This window comes from Danaus plexippus, chromosome 7, assembly GCF_018135715.1.
Source record: "Danaus plexippus chromosome 7, MEX_DaPlex, whole genome shotgun sequence".
NCBI classification, from domain to species: domain Eukaryota; kingdom Metazoa; phylum Arthropoda; class Insecta; order Lepidoptera; family Nymphalidae; genus Danaus; species Danaus plexippus.
This window is the reverse complement of record NC_083541.1, coordinates 3,102,035-3,126,460: the sequence shown is the minus strand read 5'-3', so window position 1 is coordinate 3,126,460 and position 24,426 is coordinate 3,102,035. Positions and strand designations below refer to the sequence as shown.

The 24,426-nt window shown below is 28.6% G+C and overlaps 1 protein-coding gene across 1 annotated transcript; it reads left to right on the top strand.

Moving 5' to 3' along the window:
• Window positions 1-496: 496 nt before the first annotated feature.
• Window positions 497-2,270, top strand: LOC116770649 (uncharacterized). The gene is made up of 2 exons (XM_032662209.2): window positions 497-1,141; window positions 1,234-2,270. Exons 1-2 carry the CDS (start codon window positions 825-827, stop codon window positions 1,292-1,294), a joined length of 378 nt encoding a protein of 125 aa, XP_032518100.2. The 5' UTR covers window positions 497-824; the 3' UTR covers window positions 1,295-2,270.
• Window positions 2,271-24,426: the final 22,156 nt, after the last annotated feature.

Genomic DNA, 24,426 nt, shown 5'->3' with positions numbered 1-24,426 from the left:
TCTGCCAACAACATTAATTTACAAAATGCGTCTCCAGTAGTAGACGTAATTAATTTAATAATAAGAAGGATCTTGTGTCATATAAGTTGTATAAGAACAAAGTTGCAAGCACTCCATCTATGCATCCTATTACTTTGTACATTTCCTACGCATAGGTGTCGCTTCAGAATCTTAGCGATTTTTCTAGGCATACTCACAACGAAAATTTATGAATAACAAGCGCCATCTAGTATCGAATAGCATGATATATTCTCCCATCTTTTGATGAAAGGACAGAACTATAATAAAATTTAAAATATATTTTAACTGCTTAATAATTATTTTATCATGCATATTTACTATCTAACAAAACACAACTTTAATCAGCACTTTATTATTATATCAAAATTTGTAAAAAGATATTATAGATGATTAGTAAATAGATATAGGAAGTTTACGATAGTGTCCGCATCGACAGTAGCGCCATTATTTTCCTTATATTCAGGGTGTGTTTTCACGAATACTTCATTCTACAGCAATTCGTTCGAAGGTGAACATCCGAACTTAACATAGTTTCGAGTGACATTGCTGTGAAAGCTGAGTGTATTTCATAAACATTTGCACATATATAAAGTATTCAAGATCAATTTGAGCACTGAATCATTATAAGAAAAGCTTATTTAATTAAATAAAAGATCTTCTATAAAGTTATCAGTGTACAGCGACCGTGATTTAGAATATCGATCGGTACGCGGTTTTCAGTGAACAAACTAAAATTTTCAACGGCACCTACTCAATTTCAACAAAAACGTTAAAAACCAAGAGTCACAGTTACAGTCGCCGAGATGGCGTTTATGATGCCAGTAGTAAAGAACGATTGGGATATATACAACTCGCAGAGGTCGCGTCGGGCTTCGGAGTCAGCGGACAAAGGGAGTATAGGCGGGAGAGTGCGGAAGGTATCGGAGTCTCGATCAGAGGGTCCCGTGTTGTCTCCGCGCACCGCTGCCACCCTCAGCCCTCACAGGAGCGCCCCAGCCATGAGATCTCTCTCCTACTGCAGAGTTCCACCTTCACGAGCGTCGCTGCGAGTGTACGAGAGTCAAAGGGGCTCGGGTAGTCCGACCGGGAAGAGCAGGGATTCCGAGAAGTTCCACAGCAGGTTGGTGGAGAAATTGAGGCGGGCGTTCGGTCGCTCTGAATCCAGAAACGACGAAAGGAGCTCGTGAAATAACCGGGCGTGCTTGTGTGCAGGGCGTGCGGCGGATCCCCCGAGCGAGTCTCGCGCTGCGCCGCCTGCATGCCCTACCTGTGACGCGCGCGATCGTCTCGTCTGTGATACGTACGTGGCAGCTGAGTGATGTGAATGTACCGCACCTTACAAACGTCCCGATATATCATCAGTTTCGTTCGCTTTTCCTAACGCATGTATGGCAGTTTTACCGGTTAGTTTCTGATATGTTATTTGATGTCTACTAAAGTTACTTGTAAATATCTTTGTATAAGATGTACTGTATCGACACCTGGTGAAATCAGCAATGTTTAAAGTGGTAAGAGGGTAGTAAAAGGGCTGTATGTTGAAGACTGCGTTATTTAAGTATGGACGCGGGTGTTGGCTATGAGTATTGTCGAAGCCCCCGGTTCTGTCGTGCAGTAGCTTGAGATGGTATCTGTGATTCATTATGTGTAAGTTACTGTGTTATTTATTATTACGGAAAGAAGTACCTTTTATTTATATTTCATTAGCATATGACAACCGTAATTATTTTTACGGATTTAGAATCTATTGGAAACAAATTTGTGTTACGAGTATTATATGTTGAGAATTATATTATTGAAATTTAGTCAATTTTTTATTATAATCACAGTACCTATGAAATGAATGTATGTAATTAGTTTTATCTTCTAAAATTATTCGTAATGAAGGCCTTTTATTTTATAGACAGTGATATAGTATAGAATAATATTTAAGGGATGTTTTGAGTTCCGGCTATTATTATATGACTAGTGTTTAAACTACGTTAGATATTGCATGTTTTCTATGTGATGTTAACTTGACTGTGTAAATGGACCAGCTTTATTAAAAAGTTAGTAATATCAGTATGACTGAGAAAGTGATTTTAGTATCTTATATGTGTAATGTAAGTTCTGGATAAGGACAAACCGATTTAGAATTCTGCTGATAGTTCCTTTAAATTTCAAAACTGCCATCTTAATGTTGCCTGTTTAATAATCAATCTTTCATTGTTTTTGATCTGATGTTATAAGAAATATATTGCTTATCCAATCAATTTTCTGTTTTATTACTTTTTGGTCACAATCTAACCCTAATTCGAGAACACACTATTCATCGATTAACAAGAAACTTTATAAAAGCATTCCCTCAAATGTGTTGTTAAATAAAAAAATTAGCACCCTTGCCACATATATAAATTTAGTGAGATCATTCAAACTTACGGTAATTAACAATTGTAATATTCATAAAAATAATAACTATTATTACACGAACAATCTTGAAATAATAATACACCTATTTCATTTCATACATAAATTAACACGCATGTTATTTTTATAGTTACGTTAAAATTAAAAAGGAGTTATTGGTCACATACTGGTACCTTTATTGTACTTAGAGCTTGGGAGAAGTTCTCGAACATTCTAGGCGTTCTACGAGTTCTATGCAACTGGAGGGGCCGCCCGCCGGCGGGGCCTCGTTCAAAAGGACTTTGTTGATCGCTGTTTATAAAAGCCCTTCATAAAACATATAGTAGTTGAAGTTTACGAATACAAGTTGTTCCATTTTTTAAATTAAATATTAATAAACGTACATTATGACACTATCGCAATACAAAAATATTAACGAATAAAGCGTAACCATTTATAAATAACACTAAAAATCTGTTCGAATGTTATTTTTTTTTTTGTAAATAAACTAAGTTGTTCTATAATAATTCGTTTCAACTGTTTTAAGTCAGGAAATGCAGAATTATCATACCGGTGCGCATAGTGTCATGTTCGCGCCATATCGTCTATCGATCGGCGCTTCGTTCAACGCAAGTATTTAGATTATCGGATAATGCCTGAAGCCTAGTAACTTAAAAATGTTAATTTGTGCTGTATATTGAAAAAAATATATAGAATGAATTTGATGCAGATGCTGAGTCAGTAAATTATGAGACAGCATATAAGTATAGGAGTAATTAATATTTTATTAGTGTACCTTTGTTAGTTATCAATAAAAATGTTTATCTTTAATCTATAACGCCGTAAAAGCTCTGGTGTTTTTTTTTCGATAAAATTTCATAAATTCGTACTATCTACGAAGTACGTCAGATATTTTTATTGAAAACATAAAAAAATACTATCTTTATCATACGGCGTTCCGTGATAAAATTGTATAAATAATTAATTTGGTATAAATATTCAGAAAAAATTTATGAGTTTAAAAATCTCATACAAAGACAACGCAACTTTAAGGCGTTCTCGCGATTATCTTACTTTTTAAAGACAAAAACGAACAAACAGGAAGACAAACAAATAAATAAATATTTGTTAAATTACTTGCTTAATACCCAGTTTCACTATATTCTGTTTGTTACATCTAAACGAGGCATTTACTAAAGAACCTTCAAAAATGTAATTGTCGGTCAAAATATTAACGTTCTACGATGAAAAATTAACAGGGCATTATTAAATGACACATTAAATGACCGGCTACCAAATTATTCGTTCTTGTTATAAGACGACCAAATTGAAGTTATAACGTTTAATACGACATGTTTGCTACGATGCACCACGTTATCCCTTCATCGTATAAATACTAGATACGTCACTTGTTAGCTAATGCGACCAAATTTTATGTATCCTTGATTGCATAGATTTGACATACAAAAACCTTTATTTTCAGTTTACTAAGTGTTACTCGTCCAAATCGTGTTGTCAAAAAATTGTTTTATATATTATTACTAGGTACCAGCCCCGGATTTGCACGGGCTCTTTACAAAAATATAAAATAGCCTATCTAATTTTTAGAATTACTAAACTTATGATAACTTTCAAATGGTACGTCGGATTAAAATGATTTAAAAAGACATTTACCGATACTGATGTAGGCTTCAAAAAGGAATAATTTGTTTTGATAACTTATACCGTACAGACTTATAACGTATTTTTATCGTAAATAGCTTTCCAATAAACGCTTTAGGAATGCAAATTTTTAAAATTTGTAAAATGGATATAGTACGTTATCAATAAGGTATAGACATATGCCTACATATTTGACGGACCTCTAAAGCAGGAATTAATATACGCACTAATGTCTTGTTAAGACATTAGTGCGTGGTTTGCCGCTCGATGTATGGTATCATTTATTGGTGGAACTGAGTGTTAGTATTAATAATTATAAAATGTCAAAAAAATATTAAAAACAGTGACAGACTTTTAATAATATTTAATTCGATATTAAAATTTATTGACAGTATTATTTTTCTATAAAATTTTCTCTGTCAAATATATTGACTACAAAACAAATATACATATACATAAATGGAAATATTAAACTCAAATAAAAAATAAACATTTTGGTTTATTGTTACAAAAAAAAAAAGTCGATAAATGATAATAGGGTTTACAGTTTTAAAACATTTATTGAAAAAAAAAAATCATTTGTAGGAATAAAACTGACGTCTAATTAGCATTGTTATGGTATAGATATTAAAATTTTTGTTGTTTTTTTTTATTAAGGCATATGTGTAAAATAAAACGAATCTAATTAATTTTGCCGTTATCAAAGTCAGCAGTCAAATTTTACGTATTTTTTTCAATGTTTCAATAAAAAAAAACTATGTTGTATGTAAGAAAGTGTATATAAAATACGTAAAATAATTTTCTTAAGAATATAACCCTTTACCTTGAAGAAGGTCTTGCGAGGTTTCCGACATGCTTATAATTGAATTGGACTGATCTCGTTAGCTGGTTATATCCAAGAGTTATTTATAAATCTAGATTGCATTGTAACCGTGTGGGTGGGAAATGACTTATCTTTTGAAGTTTAAAGCAATACTCATTGGTTTAAAAGTTTTCTTAGTAATTTTATGTGACTTTTGCTTAATAAAAACAGTAATTTTATTACGATCGCGTAACTTATCGTAATGTTTTAAAAAAAATTGCTCGATGCCTCTTATTAAATTCACATATAATAAAATATTATTTCTCTATTTATAACACTTGACTTATATAACATTGTTGTTGTAAAAGAATATGTCTCATGTCACGTAGGCCTTTGGGACGAATTACAGTAAATAATGATTTATAAACATATATATTGACTTTATTGTAATTTTTGATCTATTTGTAAAGTTACTAGACAAATAGAAGTACAACAAAATTTTAGTCTTACAACATTGTCTGCTTTTCATACATTAATATTATTACGAATTCTTTACTATTAAATTATTCTGAAATACATCGATCTAAGCAATCGTTTGATTTGCAATATATCAATCTGAATGGAAATAGAATTAATCGAAGTCTGATAACAGCCGGTTATTTGCGGTTCATTTGCTGTCTACTACGTGTCATCATCGCAAACATTAAATATCGTTAATAAACGTATTCACTAACAATGTAAATATCAATCTACAGTTTATTTTTAATCACTATTAGAGAAATAGTTATTACTATTCTAGCTTACAATAATTTGTCCTCTACATGTATTTAAAAGATCTACATAAAAACTTTTAAAATTCAAACATGTAGAATTACTTCAGATATTAACTGTCATACTGACGTTTGACGTTTATTAATATTTAAGTTTAAATTTAGACCAATGAAGTTCATAAAGTTACAAATTTGTTGAATACGAATTCATAATACTTTAATATCACGTAATCAAAAATGTACATTGTGTGACAAATGAACCATGTAAAACATACTTACTCTTAGGAAATTGTTTCTAAAAAGAAACAACAATGGCGCCTCGGTCTCGGTTGACCGCAATCATCCTTGAAGGACACAGATTATAATATGACAATGTTAATACTATCTATTTAACAGGTGTATGAAATAAACGTCATGAATACGTATTTAAATAATAATTATCTCATTGCGGAGATAAATTAATTACATACTTATATAATTTTTTTAAATTAATTATACTATGTTTACTTAATAAAATGCGTAATACTTTTTGTATGTTTTACCTTTACGTAATTTTTTAGACACGTTGATTGTATAAATATATGTATTTCCTATTTTAACAAATCCTTTGACTATTTTAAAATTAGATCTTTGCATCTCACATTCAAATATGTGAATTATAAAGTTTTTTTTATTATACTATGATTCTTAGTACTTAATTGAAGACAAACTTAAGAGAAACTTAAATAACATATTACTAAAACAATCTGAACAAATTGTTGTTAAAAAATTTACTCATTGGATACTTTTCTGTATAGCGAACTATTGTCTTACTTGGTACCAAATTTACACTTACTGAATGTGGTCTAATTACATACAGTTTTCTTTAAAATCGTGCTAATTATATATAATTGAAACAACAATATATTACGTACATTGTCCGTGTATATGTAAACATTATTAAAATGAATCTTGTGACGGTTGACGTAAAAATTTAAAAACAAAAGAATACATACATTCCATTTTCAAATATAATAATAATATTCAAATATATATTTATACAAGTCTTCGTCCACACTATATATATATGTCAAAAACAAAAATTTTTATAAATAAATATCCAAAGAGTTTTGATATTTTATATTCTCTTTTAAAAAGGATTTAGATAACGATTTTATAATTTAATTTTTCAATTATGTTTATTATAAGATAAGGATCTTTCGCTATAGATATTCCTATTATGACTTTATCTATTGTTATCGAAATTATAGTATACATTAAACGAATATAAAAACATGATCAGCCTAACCTAATGATTCACTGCTTGTTACTTGACGGCGCCGTTGGGGCGCTGCCTTAGTGGAATATTCCAAAAGCACTCATAGAAATAAGTAAATATTTTAAAATTAAAACGAAAATTATTATTCTTATTTTCTATTGCACTTCATTAATTTATTAAAAATAATTGGGGTTCCTTTTAAATAAAGTTTAAAGTGCCAAAAACAAATTGTATCTACTCTCTGCGTTATTAATGAAACAATAATAAAACAAATAAGTACTTTTTTAGCTACGATAGTGTTAAATGTGCATTGTTTTAACATTAAATTTAATAAACTTTGTTAAAAATTGTAAAAAAAATGAAAGAACGACAAATATGTGTGTTTGTTAGAAACTGGAAATATAAAACCTCTTTAAGATTTATTTTTTTTATTTTATGAAATGACAGTTATAATGGATTAGCTACGAATTTCAAATATCCATTCATTAGCGATTTGCATAAAGTTACCAGGAAATAAATTACCTCATGCTTTAATTAGATTCAGAATGCAGTTTTATTATCCACTCATTCGACAATAGGAATGCCATTTTGAATGACATTCGAAACGGATTACATTCAAAGAGACTATTTTAAGTGGGATTATAGTTATATAACTTTTAGAGTGTCTATGAAATGTTATAATTAATATATAATATATATACATATACTAAATATATACTATATTTTTAGCATTTCTAAGAATAAGTTCATGGGGCTGTTAGGAGTGGGCGTTGTAATTCCAAACAGCATTATGTATTTCGAAAAAAATTTCCACGTTTAGAATAATCTGGTTGGCACCTGTGAAAAAATATAGTTTTAAATTTGTACGAAATCGACGGATATAAAATTTTATTTGTTCGTATTTTTAATTATCAAACTAATCTATGACGAACCATAGACAATGTCTTAATTAATCTATGACTTATGACATAGTGTAACTGTTTGTGTACGTGAGCGAATTGTAAATATTTATCTAATAAGTCACCACTTACTGTAGATTATACGAACAGCTGATAAGAATTGTCTTATTATAAACATATTACTACATTAATAGAATTAATAACATTGCGTTAAGCTTCAGCTGTTTATTTTTTTAATATATTTTTCGACATCATTTTAACATTCGTACAATTATAATAAAATGCGATAATAATTGAAATAATATGTTTGAGGTATGACAGAAAACGATTAAAACGATATTATTTGAAGAAGCCGTTATATTTTCAGTTCTTTTGGAAGTTATATCAAACTGTAGTATTGGTTATTCGATTTATATGTTATCGTTAATATTATGTATAAATTAAGTCTTGATTTCTATACAGAAAGGTATGATTTTTCACATCAAATTCACACGACATATTTTTCGTCAAATGTCGTACGTCACGGTTCCCAATATAAACATATGTATGAAGTATCTTTTCGTATATACTTGTGTTATTTTAGTACACATGTATGAATTATGTATGTAACGTGCGGTGTGCATACAGCATAAAATTAGCGATAGGCCATAATGCATTTAATAGCTAAGACGCAGATGAAACGATATATTTAGATATTATTCAGACGATTACGAATACGTTTTATTTACATTTTGACACTTCTATGTATATATTTCAATATATAGATTATGAACGTCTCAATTTTGTAAGGTTATAAGGTCAGTGAACTTGTTATATATTTTTTTATATCACATGAAAAAATGCACAACGCAATCATTTTAAAAACGTAATGTATGTGTATATAACAAAATTAATGAAGAATTTATTTATTAAAAATTTTATGAATTTGCCCTTAGAGGCGGAACAAAACATTTTTAACATTATTTTGAACGATACTATACCGAAAAACAATGATGCATTGCAGAATAACGTTTTGAATCATATTATCTTAAATAGCTTTCAATTGATGCAAATTATTCGAGATTACGGTAACAGCGGAAGCTGAAATAATAGGTTTGTTAATGTTACCATTATATATGTCCGAGTCGTGATGTATCATGATAGTAAACACGTAGGAGTCATGTTTAAAACGATTTACCACATGTTTGTATCGCAGAACTAAATACGGGCAGTTTCCCGGTTTTCTTCCAAGAATAATTTATTAATCGCACGTGACATCACTGGCGGTTTATGAATGAGAACTCTACCTACACTGTCTGTGTGAAGTCACAAACACGTTGTAATGGTAACGATTTGATTATTAATTTCAGTTTAAGAAAGATATTCTATGTACACTTATAAACATAAAAACATATTATTATAAAAATGGAATACTTTTATAATTATGTTATCTACGAGTAGATACAAAATAACAAAAAAGTCTGCGTTTTTATGAACTAGATATTTTTATGTGAAATGTTTCAGAACAATTGATTTAACTAAATCAAATCAGATTGATGATTTGAAAATTATTAATTTAAAAAAAGAACTTTTTTCTTTTAATTTAAAAGAAAATAAATAAGAAATTCTTAATAAAATTTTTTCGTTTCCCTTTTTATGGGAAACAGTCTGATTTTAATCAACTTCATGACGCATTTCAAATAATGGACGTCAGCGAATGTGAAAAAATTATAAAGTTCGTACATGTTTGGTCTCGAATTAACAAGCAGGTACGAAACTTCTTATCACTGTCTAGTGTTAATATAATAAAACATGACTAACACATATTTTAAGTAATACAACTGATAAGGACATGCCATTATACTGTTAGTTTTTGTTATAAATTTTCATGACCTATTTCGGCATTTTATTTTTCGTGTTATCTCAGTATGTAGTGTATATATTTTTTATGACTATAAGGTCATTGATTGTTATCAAAGATTAATTATTAATATAAGGAAACTATTTTTTTAAGTAAGAGCCAAAAAATTACAGAAAAATATTTTGCATATTATTAAAATTACTGTCTTAGTATGTTGAATTTTTTTAAAATGTATCTTGAAGGGAGATAGTTAAGCAAAATTTTAGGTAATTTGATGAAATATTGCTTCATTGGCTGTAAGCCAGTTCGTGGGATCGTCCTTGTAATGTCAAGGCTGTCTGGAAATAGGTCAGGGATATGTTTACTAGAGAGCAGCTTTTCAAATGTTATGTAAAGAGATGAGATTACAATAACAACATCTATTAATGTATCGTATTATTTTCCTTTTATCTTTCCCTTTATTTATAAACATAATTTATTTGGATAATTCTTTATTTCTTTGTTATATTTTTTTCTCAGAAAGATATTTGTCTTCCTTGTTAACGTTTTCGATATTTCTGACCCGTACACATCTTTGTAATTAATTTTCATTTGTAGGTCATGATATTAGGTACAATAGTTTTGATACCAAAATTTCAGTGAAATAATGTATTTTGGAAAAAAAATAAAAATAATTTAAAAAACGTATCTTTATTGGCAACCTAACTAACTTCCTCGTCCTCGTCGTTATCTTCTAAGCATACGAGCATACAAGCTTCTTCTACAAGTAGTTTTTTCTGATTCTGACTCAGTTAATGGCTATTTTGTCTGAGCTTTATTTTCTCCTTCTTTTTTGGCTTTTGCTACTTTGATTTTCTTTTTATTTTCTTTGGCTTTTCAATATTTGCTTCTTTAAATCTTTAGCGAGGTCTACTAAAACTTGTTCATACTGTGGTGAAAATGTTTGATTGAATTTACCAATGTGTGGTCGCAACGTCACTTCTTCCCCACGGTTCAATGCTGAAGTTCTGTCATGCAAAGTACTTTTTGGTATATTGTAGCGTAACGAAGCTTCTTTTTAAAAAAGTTCTTTAGTCAAAACCCTAGTGATTGCAGTATGTACTATGTAAAGTTGCTTCATTCCAGTTTCCTTTCTTTTTCTTCTCTTCCATATTTATTTAATTTCGTTTTTCTGTCGTCTGGAAAAAAGTAAGGTATAAGTAATAAAAAGCATAATTACTGTCAAGAAAACGTAACATGTTTATTGTCAACGCTAAGGAACAACTTTGCGTCCGGTACCAGGGGACAGAGAACTATCAGAATTTATTACATTGGATTTTAAAACTATATTAGAAGTCTTCAAAAGCGACAGTTGATTACAAACAGCAATGGAGTACTACCTTTATTAAGAACAAACATAAGCAATTCATCATATACGCTTTGTTATAACATTTATCTGAATATTACGTGACACAGTATCGTCTCGAAAAAAACAGCAACCCACCGCTACCACTGTTGTCAGTCACTAGCTCATCACATTTCTTCACTTGTATTACGAATTTCCCCCGCAATCCTTTCACTTGATTTGAATCTCTCGATATTAGTTATCGGGATAGCACAAGTGTCCGTCACAAGGTGCAGTCCAGCGTTAAGGGACTTCCACTATATAGGTATTTATTTTGTTAATCAATAATGAACGAACAGCAATATAAAATAATAATTGTGTATTTGTCTTTCCGTTTATTTGTGGTAACATACATAATTTGAGATAACGTTCTTAAAAGGTAATAGTGAAACATGTATATAAACTATATTATTAGCGAAACAAACGTGGAGTCGTAACAGTTAATCTAATGAATTTTGTATTATGGCTTTATACAACTCAGATATAATTTTTCATTTATTCATATTATTAAATTGTTACCTTAACAAATATACGCTAATACGCTACGCTTACTTTAACAAATAACTGCGCAGTTCTGAAATCGTATTTAATATAAGAAAAATAACATATATAAAATATAATTTTTCAATGCTCCATTATAAATTTTTATTATATTAATTTTGTTAAAATATTTATATATCAGTGTTTCACTCGTATATAATCATGTCTATAGTAATACATATATTCTATATTATTAACTGTGATATCTAATACTTTCGCCAGTATTCATTAAAATAAAGTTCAATTTCATCTCGTGTGCCCGTGACCACGGTTACTGCAAAGTAACCGAAACGCCGCGCCGGGAGTATTTAGTTTAAAAAAATATAAAACGCGTTGTAGATACATTCAAAAATATCAGTTCTATTTAAATTCTATATAACATTGTTATAACAGATTAAAAAACTTGGTTGAAAAGATTTATCAAGGAACAATTAAAATATTTTGTTAAGATTATTTAATGTCCACTATTGTTTTATACTTAGAGTCATGTCAAATACGGAGCATTTACCGTTTTTCATTCATAAATATTCATCATTGTAGTATTAAGGTACTTTGGTTATTCAACAAAAACGCGGGAAACTCTTCATTTGTAGTACGATGCAAAAGTATGGTAAGCATAAAGTATATGAAGTTATAAGAATTTTAAACTCAAATGTATCGCTTTGTTTTTCAATGAGTTTGTGTTTCAGAAACAAAATTAATGTTAAAAATAAACAAAAGCGGCTGCCAAAATCAACTATTTTCATAATTTTTTCTTGTTGAAGATTTATTGTAATACAACGTTAGTAATACACAGATTGTGTAAGTTATTTTTGATACGATCTTTTAATGAGAAACAGATTTTTAATAATCACTTATCGCTTGATAATTTTACTAAACTTCGTATAATTACTTGCTAGATTATTTAGTTATGGACATTCTGGGTGGAACGATCAATAAATGTATTAGCTATTCAATCATTCGTTACATTATTATCATTATGTGTAGTTTAAATGACGGAATAAGGAATTGATTAAAACGAAGTTGCCATTGTGTTTCAGTCGTAAAGTTATAACATCGCTTATGCAAACTGAAAGAGAGAATTATATATACATATACAAATTATAATTGCGAAAGTAATATATATAAACAATAGGTTATAATGATAGCTGGCAGACCCATTTCCTATGGTCATGTTGGCATTCATCAGAGAGTTTTTATTTGAAGTATATTGGCTGTATAAAAATAGACCATTCACGTGTTTGTGTACGTGCCGCTTATTTCTGTTTGGTGAATTTTAACTATGTGTTTTAACGCTGTACTTAAAGTGTTATAGCAAATAGCGATCCCACTATAAACGATATTAACCACTTGTGTAAAATTGATCCGATAATTCGAATAGCGGGTATAAATTTATCAATCAAATGAAAATTTTAGGGTCGTGAAATTTGTCATTTCATTTACTACGCAAAAAAAATTATAAGACTTTTTTAAAAAAGATTTGTTTAATCTTTTGAATTGACATTATGTTTTTGGTTAAAGAAAAAGTACTATTTTTTATATATGTAGTAGCTTTTTTTTATATTGCAAAGTCGAATTTTTTTTATATATTTTTGGTGCATATGTATGGAACAATCTAAATTCTACGAAGTATAAAAATTCACATATATTTTGAATACGGAATTCTGAGTTACTTTGTCGCATCTTGTATAGGCGCGCAACATATTATTCAATGTCTAGACTAAATTATTTAAACATTTCCTACATTCCGTAAATTGGGTCGCCATTGCCATGAAATGTATTTTTTACTTTGACATTGTGCTAAAAACTCAACTTTTTATTTAATCCATCTTATTTTATTTAGAAGTTGTAACGCCACGCGTCCGTAAGTAGAACTAATAACGTGTGCAAACTTCGCAAAAATAAAACCGGCAGCTTTTGGCGATGTTTGGTCGTATAAAGTTCAAGGGATTTTGTACTTTATGACAAAATTATAGAGTTAATATTCATATGAGTTGAAGTAATTATTTTTATATGCTACGTCCACTCATTCCTGGCACTGACATTAAGGTAAGAAATTCATTTATCGAATTCACCAGCTCGTAAATTTGTTTATTTCTGTTCGTATTTTATTTATTTTTGTTTAATTATTTGGTATAGTCCCTTATGTAACTATTTTGTTCATTCCCATATATTTGTCTTCTTTATTGTTTGTGGACAACTATTCAAAATGACCGGCATTTTATTATGGTTTTTGTTGCCAACATTCTTAAAGATGCCAAAAGTAATGCCGGAAGTTAAAATTTATATTTAATCTATTTTATAAAATATATGACAATAACATAATAGTTTACTGAAAATAAATAATTGTGCCAAAATAGCGTGGTTTATTTAAATATGTATAAGAAATATATTTTTTTAAATATATTCACATAGTGGAATCATTTTTCCATATAGCAACACATTAAGCGTACAAAAATAATCCCAAGATTAACTGACGTCATAGTATTTTTTCGCGGGAACGAACTTTAAAAAATCTCACTATTTCATTGCTATTCCCATACTACGAGTTTACGTAGTTTAACTAAAGACATTCTCTGGCTTTTCTTCACGCATTCCTACATGATAGTATCAACTTCGGTATATGGTTAGGAAAGTAGAAAAACTCGTAGTAGGGGCACAAGTCTTGTCATCTATTAATTAATATAACTTATACACAAGATGCAAATAATTATAATATTATCATTATAATGTATAATATCTGTTGAATGTTTTGTTTACAACGGATGAAGCCAGTTAAGGGTACAATAATCGAATTACCGCAATTACTACTTCGAAAACCAGTTCATATTACATAATAACCACAGCTTTATAAATAACTCTTCTACTTATTACCAGTTTGCTTCGGTAACCGAGTTTCAATTATTTCATTCATAAATATTTTACGAATATATTTGTTTTTTTTTTTAAGATATACATAGTTCGATATTTTTTTGACGTTATGACTTTTGGTATTTTAATAGAGATTGGATACTCGTATTAAGATCATACGTAAAATATGATATTGTGAAAAAGGTTTTAGGTGAAATAATTGTGAATTTGGTGAAATTAAGGGAAATAGTGATTTTTTTATCTAAATTATTTGGCTTAAACTTAGACAGCTGACTATTACCTAAATTATATATAACCTAAATGATTTAAGACCTACAGTTTTAGTAATATCGAGACACATATAGCTGTGATTAAAGTTATATAACATATTGTTGATTATTATAATAAATTACAATTGTTATAATTTTTAACGGATTTTTTTGTCAAGGACGAAACGTCTTATCTGAATAAAAGAATGAAAAATTAGTAACGGATTGATAAAATGTTTTCTAGGCTGTTTTGATAAAATATTTTGCTTGAATAACAAAATTAAACTAATATTACTGATTATAAATATTGAATAGGTTTAACAAAAAGTTGGTGACAAAAAAAAAATCAAACAATGAGACGAAATACATGATATTTCGGATGGCCGATTCCATCACGTTGTAGAGAGGTGAATACTTACTATTAACTTCTGATCATAATTACTACAATTGTATAAGATATATAATTGTAATGTTATTTCAAGTTTGCCTTGCACTACATACATACAGAGCGTTTTCAGTTTTCCAATAATAAATCTTCGCAAATTATACCTAATATTAAGGCAGGTTATTGAAAGAAAAACGAGAAACGCTTCGTTGTGTGACAAAACAAACTAGTACTAAGCATACAGATCCACCTACGCCTGTCTAGAGGAAATGTCTGTTAAATTAGCTTCACTGTCAAATTTGATTAAAGTGACATTCAAATGACAGTAATTTAGGGTTGCCCATAATATTGTGTGTTTGCCCAACGTAGTAGAAATTTATGCTGAAAATGAATTTTCACAGTCGTCAAATCATTAAGATTAAGGAGCTTTGTATAATTATAACAAAAATATATTTTCTTTAAACTATAAGTGAAATCGTAGATCATTTTAGCGTGGACTTAGTCTCAATCAATATTCGATTTTTATACGTTGTTCGTATTTTATTTTATCGCACATTATACTATACAGAGAGATTTTTTTTTTATCTTAAAATCTTGATCGATGAAAATATTTTTTTAAACCAGAAAAAAGTTTAAAATTCTTTGGTAAATTTAATTGTATGTTTATATATCAATGCTAACGTAATCTAGATAAGGTAGTTGACGTAAATAAAAATTACAAGATATACACATTTTTGTATAGTTCCCGTATCAAATTATGTTGACGAATCAAATCATTTAATATGAATAGAAAAATATTTCATTTGTTTCAATTGATTTGGCGAAACGTAGAAGTCAGAAATGCTACAACCTTGCAACGTACAATAAATAAAGAAATAGAAGGACAAGTGAACAAGACGATGCAAATTTATGGTAATCCGATGAAGAGATTTAGATAACGTTTATTTTTTTGGGGCAAATTTGATAAAATATGATATAACTAAATAGAAACGCTCTCGAAATGCGAAGGAAATCGTAGTTATTACTACGGTTTTTGTCTTCAAGATATATAGATATATATATATTTATATCCTGATTCCTGACTGTTAAAGTAACGTAAAGTAAATACGAGTAGTAATCCGAAAAACATTAGTTTCATTTAAGTTTAAAGAGCTAATATAAATTCCATTCAAAAATAAACATATCAAAATAAATACTCAGTAACAGAATTAGCTGAACGTGTTTTCAGTGTGGGATGAATCACTATATCTTTATTTAAAAGCGTTGGACATAAAAATACCTTATATTTATATATTATTATGGAGATAGTTTTCAATATTAAGAATTCGTATAAAGTTAAATTACTATAGGGATATATAATAAGAAGGTTTTAACATATTCGTTTGTAATACGAGTTTGTATGTTTATGCTATTACTCATTGAATGTATAATCAAATCAGAGCCATTGCTAAGGGTTTCACAGTCAAACTATATACAGATAGTTTCCAGTTTATTGTTCATATTAAGTTTTATAAATGAAAACCTGTATACATTTAGTATGATCGAGCAAACTCGTAGTAAGTTACATATTCAATAAAAATTTAATTAATCAGTAGTCAGTACTAATTTCTTTCGTTGAATTTTAAATCTCAGCTCTGAAACGTTCGTTTCAAATTACCTTTATGAGAACCTTATACCTACAGCCTTCCAATTTCATTGAAAACAATAAAGCCTGCGAAACTCTTTAATTATTATGATACATATGATTAATTAAAATTTTATATGATGCTATCCTTTTAATATTATAAATGAGAGGATGTGTGGATGGATGTAAGAATGTTTGTAGCTTTTTCATGAAAAAAACAACTCAATAGATTTCGATAAAATTTTACGGTGTAATAGTCTGGATATCAGAACAAAATATATGCTATAATTTATGTCAAAATTAGGTAAAGTTATTGTAGGATCAAACCATACCAGTCCTTTACGAAGTCGTTGCAGGTTAGGTATTAAATATTTACTATTTAAGTTTTAACACAGTCACACACATCTCTGAGTCACGCGAACGAAGTTGTGCGCCATAACTAGTACTTATACATATAAGTACCTTTTATATTTTACTCAAATATTTTCGTATGACTCATTTAAAAATGATAATAAATAATTACTATATTTATTATTGTTTTATATTTCATTAAAATAATCGCGATGTTCATTCGAATCGAAAATATAAAATTCTTTTAAATTGGTTGCTATTTTTACATTACATAATTATAACTCCATACTTAAGTATACAAACAAAATTCATGGAATTTAAATAGTTTTCATTACATCATATAAACTCTTTGGTGGATTCATAAAAAATAAATTATCGTATTAATTGCAGTTAAAATAAAGTTTCAAAGAAATACAACACTAACAGAAATCACATAACAAAAATAGAACAAACAGTTTAAAAATGAATTTTAAACGTAACATTGCTGGTTGGATGTATTTATTTTAAAAAAGAATGCGTATTGAACATGGCTTATACTCGTGATCACACGACCTTGAATATTCAAATAACGTTGAATTACTTATTATGTACGATGGACTGTTTTCACCTTATAAGTAATTACGCTTTATTTATAATATTATAAAATTTATAATTACATTTCGTCATTACTCAGATAAGAATACAAAACGATAATAATAACTCAATAAATTGCAATATAATACGCACAACTGCTTATTAGTTTTAAATTTTTATATACAAACTTTTTACATAATACTTTTTTGTTCTACAGATTTATCTTTTTAATAATGGGAAGAATTTATTTTGTTCGTAATACAGATAGAAAAAAATATCACGTGTTTCTTAATTCTAATGTATTGTATGAAAGTAAATGAAAGTTTGTTAAGTGTGTCTACCTTCAGCCGTGATCATAGCAAAAAACTAACATTATTCGAATGTGTTCATGCATCTACGTAATAAACAGAATGTAATATATTTGACTTAATATATGTTTAAGTTTTATCCCTTTTGAAATAAAATTACTTTATGGCAGAAAAAGATTAACATAACTTCCTCTTTAACAACATTTAAAGCGATTTGAATCATATGAATCAGTAATAAGACTTAAATTTGTATGAGCGAACTAATCGCTTATAACAATTTGTAAAGAAATATGAATCCAAATTATATTGATATAAAGTTTAAATTAGCATGATATATTTCCCTAACGTTCAGACGATGTCTCGCTGCTCGGCCTTGCTAGCCACGTGGTGATTACTAACTTGTCCTACTTGTTTAAGGTTATGCGGTGGATAGTATGAAAACTTTTTAATTTTTATTTATTAAAGAAATAATCTTTTCTTAATATCCTTTCCGTTTCCGTATGTACAAAATATATCTGTATCATATGCGAATAAGTTAAAGTTAGTACATAATTATAAATTATTATGAAATAATAAAATTAGTCAAAGACAAAATTAACATTTATATCTAACATACTAACCTTTGTCTATCATCTTTGTCTAACACTTACGTCATTTTAAAAACCGAAAATCATACGATGTTTTATTCCGTCGAGAAAATCTATTCATTTTAACACACGCGAAATAGAAAGCCATAGGTTAATGACCCTCCCGGTCCAAACTAGACATTTGATAAACAATTTGCAACATAAAATGGAACACAGAATAAACGTATTTAACACATTTTTTACTAATTTAGTTAAGTTTTAATAACTTTTGTGATTTCTTAGAACAATCATTGTATTCTAAATTCAAATGTTAATAATTTTTAAATCCGTTCTTATTTTATATGACATTCGTTCAGAAATTTCATGAGACAATTTTATAAGCTGACATAAATTCAGATTTAATAATTCTTTAGATGAAAATTGTATAAGAGAAATGTTATGACATTTTCCTCCTCTGACACTTGACCTTTCGCTTCAGATATTGAATGAACGTTGAGTTTGTTTTTGGTTCTAAAAATAGAACTTTTTAAATCAACTTAATATTTATTCCGACTTTATAGATCGGAAAATGTTTCTTTCGTTTTTGTATTACTTAGAAGGCATTAGGCAGTACTAAAATATTAACGAAAAATGATTTTTACGAAATACGAATATTTGGAGTGATTAATTTCTAAATATGTAATGGATTATTTTTTGTTTCAAATATGTTTTTGTTTTATTATTTCTATCTTATTCATATTAACGTAAAGTGTACAACTGAATTCAACACTTCTGCTCATGAGAAAAATAATAAATGCATTTCCGGACATTTCACGATTTTATTACGTCAATGGTGTTTAGGTACCTAGATCGTAGTAATGTTTTTTTTCTTGTAAGCAAGCTTAGCACGATCGACATAAGATCCAGTACAATACAGTACAACCAAACCTACAAAAGTAAAGATATTAAAATTCTCATCGACATATTAAGATTTTCAATGAACAAAAGTCTAAGTCTTATGTAACATGTTTTAAAGTCTGAGATGGATTTATATTACAATTCAAAATTTTTGAACGATATTTGTCGACTTCCAAAATCATTGCCGTTTGAGGTCATAATTATAAAATCAAACCAGAAAAAAATACGTCAAAAATGATAAAATAAAACTATATTCACTGCATTTTAATAAAACCTTTAATAACCTTCCCTATTGACAAGGAAATTGCTTCGAAATTATAATAATCGAATTATAAATATATAAAAAATAAATTAGTAACTTAAATCTAAAAATAGAATTACGATAATATGTATTACATAAAATTCATAAACAACAACTGACGTTTTTATTATTTTATTTGTCGCTTCATTGAGACTTCAATTTGACAGTGACGTGTATCAGACTTATTGTCCATAAAAAGGTTGCAATGTTAATTGTGTTGATATAAGACGTCATGTTGCCAATGAATTTGCTGCGTATGTTCCGTGATTAAATCTGTATTGGAAAATCGAAAATAAACACTCAAATTTCAACACAATTGGTTTTAAATTTGGAAGTTAATTTATTTACCGTCATTTTATTTATTCCACTTTTAAAGTAAACTTTTTGATTGTCAATAAAAGATTTTGTTATTTCTCATTAACGTAGAATCATTTTTAAATGCCAACAGTTAAGGAAAGACGTGGATTAAGACACTTGAAGCACTAAATGCATAATTCTGTTATCCTGTTTATCTAAAATTCCTCGACTTTCGTATTTTAAACAGTGCAAATTGTTCCGTTTGTTTCCATATTGTAAAATTAATACATATACCAAAGAAGGCCTTATGAAATAAAAAGTATACTTAATTTATTTTATCTCCTCTTATATCTTTTTATATACAAACACGTAAGATGGACATATATTGCTTTAAAAGCAAGAATATTTATTTATGTATCTCTTGGATGTTTTCAACTGGTTAGTATATGCGTCACTCTCTATCTTGAGCTGCAAATACTTTTACTTAAAACGAGACTTAACTCAGTTCACAACATCATTGGAGTAAATAAGTACCTGTCAATATAAAAAACTGTTACAGCAATGAAAACTTATTGCGTAATTAAAAAAATATGTAATTTAAACCATACATATCTTTATAAATTTTTTTCCACACGGAAGAAGTCGCGTGCAATAAATAATACTTAACGTAACTTCTATTTATAAATAGGAATTACGCTCTCATTCCCGACCTATCCTAATGTGCATCTAAACGGCTCTTTTATATGTCAATATTAAAAATAATAGCTATAGTAAATATTTTATAAATATAAATATTACACAACCTTTTTTTATATTAAAGAGATGTTCTTTATTTGAGAATATTTTAAATTTTGACAAATAGATAACATTGCATTTTTGCTTAAATATGATTTATAATAGGTACTAATTTAAGACGAGATGAACGGAAATGTTACACAGTATTTCGAAATAATATACATATATATTTTACATCTTCATTTTGTTATTGAACTTAAAGAATCATTTATTTCAATATGGTTTGAAATAAGAATGCGAAATCTTTTTCACGAGGATTTTAATTTTTATATTAAATAAAATATTTGAATTTCGAATGCTATTTCAGACCCAACATCTAATTTTCGACATCATAAAATCTTTTTGGTTTTTATGATGTCGAAACATGATTGTTATAAGGTATCGTTATATTACTTTAAATATATTGTTTATCTGGTGTGCTTGTTGCAATCCAACAATTGCATTATTCATTCGAAGGTACATGCATATGTAACACACGTCAGTATTACGTCATTTTTTTCAAGAGTGAAAATAGTAAGTGGCAAATATTAAATTAAAAAAAAGTTGTCACTATGATTTAATACGTAAAAGTAATCCTTTCTATTCTATTTATAAATATCAAACAGAGACCGTTACAAAAAAATTATGCAAGCTTCACGGTTGCAAGTCGACGACGGTCGGACCACGACTATCGGGGGCTCCGACGCTAGGGATGGGCTGTCGAGGTCATTCAACTATCGATATCTATGATTATTTATATTATATTATTAATAAATTTTATTGATAGCTGAAATTTAGAATAATAAAACATGTTCACTATTTATTACAAATAATAATAATTATAATTAATATGTCTGTTAAATTCATGTAAGTATAGAGTACACTGTCTGGTGTTATTTTACGTCTCAAGACCATTATCTGAACAAGACTTCTAAATATAGATGCAGTGATGAAACGAACCTGAGATCAACAACTTTGATGTCATCCAAAAACTAATCATCTTCTATTTATGCATCTTTATAATGTAAGAAGCTCCTGAATCATAATTAGTTGAGTAAATGGAATCGTCTAGTAAAATAAAAAAAACTACATCCCTAAATTCCTAAGAACTTTCTACACTCGGAGAAAACATAACAAAGGGTAAAAAGAAATACTTCGAGATATCATAGGAAGTTATTTGGCTTTAGGAATAGTCCAGAACAGTCATTTATAGTTATGATTATCCGATTAACCTTGTTCTCCACTTTTGTCATCCTTATTTGAAGAATAGTATAATTCTGATATTTTTGAGCAAGCGTGGTGATTAATGCTCAAACCTTCTCCATGTGAAAAGAGGCCTTTGCTCAGCAGTGGGCTCCGATAGGCTGATGATGATGATGATGATGATGAAGAAATTTATAATTTTAATCTATTTGTACTACATATTTTCTTTTCCCTATTTTTTCTTTACTTACGTATTAAGTTAGTAATATTTTTTACATTCTACTTATAAATAAAAATTTGTGAAGATGTATGGATGTATATATATAAGGATGTTAACCTTTTTTCAGCGAAAAATTCTACACAGACTTTAATAATAATTTTCAGTAATGTAGCTAGGGTACTTCAAAAAATAAGACATAGGCTGTGATTTAAATCAAAACCAATTTAACGCAGGCGAGATGTCTATGATGGTTGACTACCTTATATTTTTTTTTGACTTGATTATTATTTTTAGTCCGATTGGCTTTGACAATATCACCGGGTAGAGGTAGATTGATCAACATTATATAACTATTATTAAAAACTCTTTGTACAATTCTTACTGAACCTTATTCTTAAGTCTAAATGAACGAAGTCGCAGGAAAAACTAGGTGTTACAACTAAATATATTTAAATATTAATGAAACCAACATTAATTATACTAGGTACTTCTGGGTTAATAATAAATTGGTTTCATATTACTCTTTTTGGACAACGTAATTTATCGATATATTTCATAGTTTCTTGGACATCCCATGCGTTCAAGTTTCATTGTGGGCAGTGGAAATTTCCATGCTTAAGTATGTAACCTTCCATTGCACTCTTCTAACACACAGCTGATCCTATCTCGCCTCTCTGTCGCACAAACTCGACGCAGACGCTGCGACCTAAGTCAATCGCACCGTTCACACACACGCAACAACATATATCGCCTTCTTTTTCTGTTAACGTTCTATTTTACAGATAGCTTTGTGCTATGTATACTTCTCGGTCGCCAGCCAAATGATTTTTGTTAGCTGTCTTTCTCTAGAGCTTGAATGGGGCAAAATTTGTTTTCTTATGCAGAGCTACAGCTTCAAATCCAACAAAACACTATACTACGACCACGTGCTAAGGTTAACGACTGATAAAGGAGAACATATCAATAAACAACAACAAAATGCACGTGGTCAATTAATATAAAAAAATAAAAAAATAAAAAATTACATAAAATCTTTTTAGTAAACAATGTTAATTGTTAAATCTTATAACGTGTTATCGAATAGGTAGCCGTTAACGTAATCTCTGTAAGTGTTCCATTCTTAAGATAACCACGAGTTTAGATTGATTTAGGTACGCAAGAAATGGTTGCTAGTGTGTTCGAAAATCTAGTTTCACTTCTTACATGAATATAAATTATTATAAGAAATTTAAAACGGTTATAAGACGATTTACTAAATACCGCTCTCATTTATGAAAACTTCTATTTTTTAATTCTCTTTTTATTTTTAAATGTTCATTCCATTTTTAAATGGTCTTTTATGTTTTTAAATGTACATTCCATTTTTAAATTTCTCTTTATATTTACAAAGGCGCCATTATATTATTATTATTTTAAGGGGAATTTAACTTTAGTTCTAGAATATACTTACCTTGATTTGTTATAAATGAATCGGTCATTCTGTTCAATTTGGTGCAATTAACTCGTACGAGTGACATGGAATCTTCAATAAAACACGGACGAAACCAAAGGCTTGTACTGTTAGCGGCAAATTTGTTTAATACACTCGAATATAGTCTTTATTTTACGTAAATAAAGTCTATATCTGACATGTCGCCGATTGCAGCTGTATTCAAGGAGTGCAAATATTTTCAGATATGTTTACAAACATTTCCTTTATAAAGCAGATCCAATCGCTTGTTCTTTGTATTGAAATAATATTTTCCGAGAGACTTATGGTTAATAAAATATAATAAAATACAATAAATATGATATGACGTAACTTCTATGATATGATGGAAGTATAAAATTTATATCTACTTAAAAAGTTGTAAATGATAAAATAAAAACAGCTTAAAAAGTTATTAGGTTGTAAAATATGTACATATATATTGTCTGTTAAAGCATAATATAGTGTAGCTAAAGCACAGAGGTGAATGTTCTTTGGCAAGTCACCATCAATATTGAAATTCAAACATTGGGTTTTTTCCTACACTACGTGAGCATTGGTCTTCTAACTTAGTACTTACCTTATTCAGTAAAATTGAAGTTATAGGCGTATTTTTCCGTTGTAATAAAATATTGTATGGTTTAAAGTTATTGCACTTTATAAATTATATTTTATATACATTTTAAATTGTACTGAAGTAAAAGTATTAAGTGAATTTTATATATTAAATTTAATTTATTTACTTTAAACAATTATTTAAT

What these genes read in the sequence shown, in the direction of transcription:
- LOC116770649 (XM_032662209.2), top strand. Translation starts at nt 825, where the DNA reads ATGGCGTTTATGATGCCAGTAGTAAAGAACGATTGGGATATATACAAC. An exon ending in TCCGAGAAGTTCCACAGCAG is followed by an intron (nt 1,142 to 1,233) that starts GTTGGTGGAGAA and finishes GCTTGTGTGCAG; the next exon opens with GGCGTGCGGCGGATCCCCCG.